Raw genomic sequence first — 3,644 nt, 5'->3', positions numbered from 1 at the left:
AAGACATAACTTTTGTTTAGGCATCTACTAGCTTGTCTTCAAACAAGTTAAAGCTTAATCACCTTACGATCAACAATTATAATCGACATAATGCTTACGAGTCACAGAAACAGTTTAATAAATCTGTTCAAGATTATTCTATCAAAACAAGCCAGTTCTGTAGATATAACTGATGATGTATTTTCTCTTAAAAGTTTACCACCTAAACATCAGTTAATGAAATGGTCCACTGATCTATCTATGCGCAATAATATTGCGAGTGGAATCCATTATATAGAATGCAATCAAGGAAAGTTCATCTATGAAAGTGTTCAGCATCTAATAGCTCTTCATAGGGTTCAAGAAATGAAGCTAGCAGTTGATCAAGAGTTAACATGGTTTAATTTTCCCAAGTTAGTACCAAAATCAATCAGTATTTTTCCTTCTCAAAATTTAATAGAAAAATTCAAAGAAGTGCTTTTTAGAAGGCCAGCTAATGAAGAAATATCAGAATATGGGATGAACCCTAATACTTTGGCTGAGTTATGTTGTGCTAGATGGCTTTCATCAGATCATATGCTGCAAATTTCTAGCATTTTAAACTCTAATCAAGGCCATTCAAAGGTAATTTATTTTAACTTTTTAGGAAATTTTGAGCATTATGTATCAAGAATAACTGTTGTCCCTGAAAAGCTGATCTTTATTATAAATGTTGGAGGAAACAATGAGAAAACATTTTCTGGTACAGATTTAAATGCAGGTTGTCACTGGACACTTGCAGTTTATAATAGTATTGAAGGTAATTTTTACTATGGAGATTCTTTAGGATGGACAGCTCCAGATGATTTTTGAACTAAAGTTAAATTATTAATCAGAAAATCACATAAGCGAAAGCTTTAATATCACTTATTGTCATGATCCAAAGACACATATGAATGGAGTTAAAAAATGCAGTTCTTTTTGCAAAGAAAATTATCCTATGCAGACATGTGGAAATATTTGTGGAGTTATTACCATAATAGTATGTGCAATCTCTTGCTTAAAATATGATTACTTTAACTGTATGATAAATAATGGTCAAATAGAGAACAATAATTACATTTTTCTAAAAGACCCTACTAAATATTCTAAATATTTAAGATTAGTTTTAATGTCATGGTTTATCTCAAAAGAAATAAATCTTGATTTTGTTGTTCCTACCACCATTGTGCGTGAAGTTTCCACCAGTTTTGAAGTATGTGATACTGATTCTGATGAAGATGCCATATATACAAATGTTTTTGAATCCAACATAAATAAAAAGAATATGGCCAATGTAAAAAATACCAATTTTATATCTTTAAAATGCGCAATTTGAAACATCCTATTCACCCAAAAAAAAAACATGCTGCGGCATATGAAAAATAAACACAAATCAATTGATGAAGCACAAGAAAATATTCAATCAGGAAATTCTTTTTGTCTTCAATGTGGATTTAAACGTAGGCGAATTAAGGATTTAAGAAAACATTATTCTGCAGTTCATTTTTATATCTTTCTGAAAGAAAAATTATCATTTGCTAATTATCAAGGTAATGCTTAATGTTTTTAAAAGTAAATAATGTTTTATTTAAATATAGTTTAGAGTAAAAGTGCCATTTATTTTGCATACAAATTTTTGCATTCTTGCTTTGTTATTTTTTTAATATGTTAGTGATTATGTGTCGTGAAAATGATTTTGAATTTGTAATAATTTCAAACATAATTTCTAACATGAATAGGTTCTAAAAAATATTTATTGCCTATGTTTTAGTCCAGTTGCTGTTGATGTTATGAATTTTTTTTATATAAGTTGTTACACAATGATAATTGTTTTCAAATTCATTTTCTCCTTTTTTGTCTTGTAGTGACTAAGTGATTATTTGATTTTTGTAAATAATTTTTTAGAATTTAAAATGTGGAAATCAGATGTTGAAAGTAATAATGCAACACAATATGTTTTACCTTCTGGTGAAAAGATTGATAAAGATGGTAGGAAAGTATCATACTATCAATGCAACAGAAGTGGATTTTATAAATGCATTGCGAAGAAAAGACTAGTTAAAAGTAGTGGTATGTATCAAGTAAATAGCGATATTTTGAGAAGAAAAATATTTGTATTTGCCACAAATTTTAATTTATTAGCATTGTTTATCTAATTACTGTTATAAGACTTAATTTAGTGACCACTTTCTTATTAAATTTTGTTGAATACATTATTTATTTCAAATAATATTAGAACACCTAATGTAAATATCTAAAAACTCTTAAACATGTATAGTTTTTGTGTGCTATAGGTCACTTTGTTTTGAAAATCTTTTAAAATTATACATATGATGATTATCTTTACTATATTTAGAGTTTTATGTATTATATATATATATGATATACGAATATTATTTTAATCTATATGATCTCAAATATCTACTTAATAGGTACTCAAAAAATTGCTAAAATTGCACGTCCACACTTAAAGTTACCCAAACCGTAGATGGACATGTTATTGTTAATGCTTGTTATTCACACTATGGACATAAAAATGAAATTCAACATATTTCACTATCAAGTTTTCAAAGGCAAGAAATTGCTAACAAACTTAAAATGGGTGTAACCAAAAATAGAATCCTAGATGATATTAGAGATGAAACAAGTTGTGTTTATTCCAGGTTACATTTAACCCAGCTTCAAAATATCAAAAACCTAGAGAAAGCATTCAACATTGGTTCTATACAACTTCATGCCAATGATCAAGACAGTGTTGCAATTTGGCTAAAAGAATGGCAAATGAATGGAAATAATCCTGTTTTATATTATAAACTACAGGGTGAGTTAGATACATGTTATACATTTAAAGAATCAGACTTTATAATTATAATGCAAACAGAACATCAAAAAAAAATGCTGCAACAGTTTGGAAAAAATGGTGTTTGTAATGATGCTACGCATGGCACAAATGCATATGATTTTCTTCTCACTTCAATATTACTTGTAGATGAATTAGGTGAGGGGCAACCTGTTGGATGGTGTATAGCAAACAGTGATTCATTTAGATTTTTAAAATTTTTTTTTATAAAATTACATGAACATTCTGGAAGTTTTTGTCCAAAATGGGTAATGAGTGATTTGTCATTCCAATACTATGTAGCATTTTGTGATGTTTACTTATGTGCACCTCTGAAATTCTGGCGTACCTGGCATGTTGATAAAGCATGGAGAGAAGAATTGCATAAAAAAGTACACAATCTTGAAATGGAAGCAGATATATACAAGCGAATAAGATTTGTTTTACAGTGGTAAAAACCTATTTGATGACTATTTAAAATCATTGATGGGTTACTTGCAATCCTCAGTTTTGACACAAATGTTCGCTGAATACTTTGAAAAATATTGGGTTAATAATAAACATATATGGGCATTCTGTTATCGTATGGGTCATGGTATAAATACTAATATGTATATGGAACTTTTCCAAAAAGTTTTTAAGTACAGTTACCTGCAAGGTAAGCATAATAAAAGAATTGATAATTGCTTGTTCGCTTTGTTAAAGTTTAACAGAGACAAAGTGTATGAAAGAATAACAAAATTAACAAAAGGAAAGATTAGCTATAAAATAAAAAATGGTGCACTATAGACACATTGCAAGCCTA

At 28.5% G+C, this 3,644-nt stretch overlaps 1 protein-coding gene across 1 annotated transcript; it reads left to right on the top strand.

Moving 5' to 3' along the window:
- The first annotated feature begins 1,363 nt into the window (after positions 1-1,363).
- Positions 1,364-3,294, top strand: LOC136090375 (uncharacterized). The gene is made up of 3 exons (XM_065816969.1): positions 1,364-1,550; positions 1,906-2,070; positions 2,474-3,294. The coding sequence occupies exons 1-3, from the start codon at positions 1,364-1,366 to the stop codon at positions 3,292-3,294; spliced, it is 1,173 nt and encodes a 390-aa protein (XP_065673041.1).
- Positions 3,295-3,644: the final 350 nt, after the last annotated feature.

This window comes from Hydra vulgaris, chromosome 13 (genome assembly GCF_038396675.1).
Source record: "Hydra vulgaris chromosome 13, alternate assembly HydraT2T_AEP".
Taxonomy (NCBI): Eukaryota; Metazoa; Cnidaria; class Hydrozoa; order Anthoathecata; family Hydridae; genus Hydra; species Hydra vulgaris.
Note: the sequence above shows the minus strand (reverse complement) of the source record. Positions and strands in the feature narration are given on the sequence as shown.

Excerpts from the sequence above, each read along its gene's own strand:
- LOC136090375 (XM_065816969.1), top strand. The coding sequence starts at position 1,364 with ATGCTGCGGCATATGAAAAATAAACACAAATCAATTGATGAAGCACAA. Across the intron at positions 1,551-1,905 it reads ATCATTTGCTAATTATCAAG|AATTTAAAATGTGGAAATCA; the intron begins GTAATGCTTAAT and ends ATAATTTTTTAG. Across the intron at positions 2,071-2,473 it reads AAGACTAGTTAAAAGTAGTG|TTACCCAAACCGTAGATGGA; the intron begins GTATGTATCAAG and ends CCACACTTAAAG.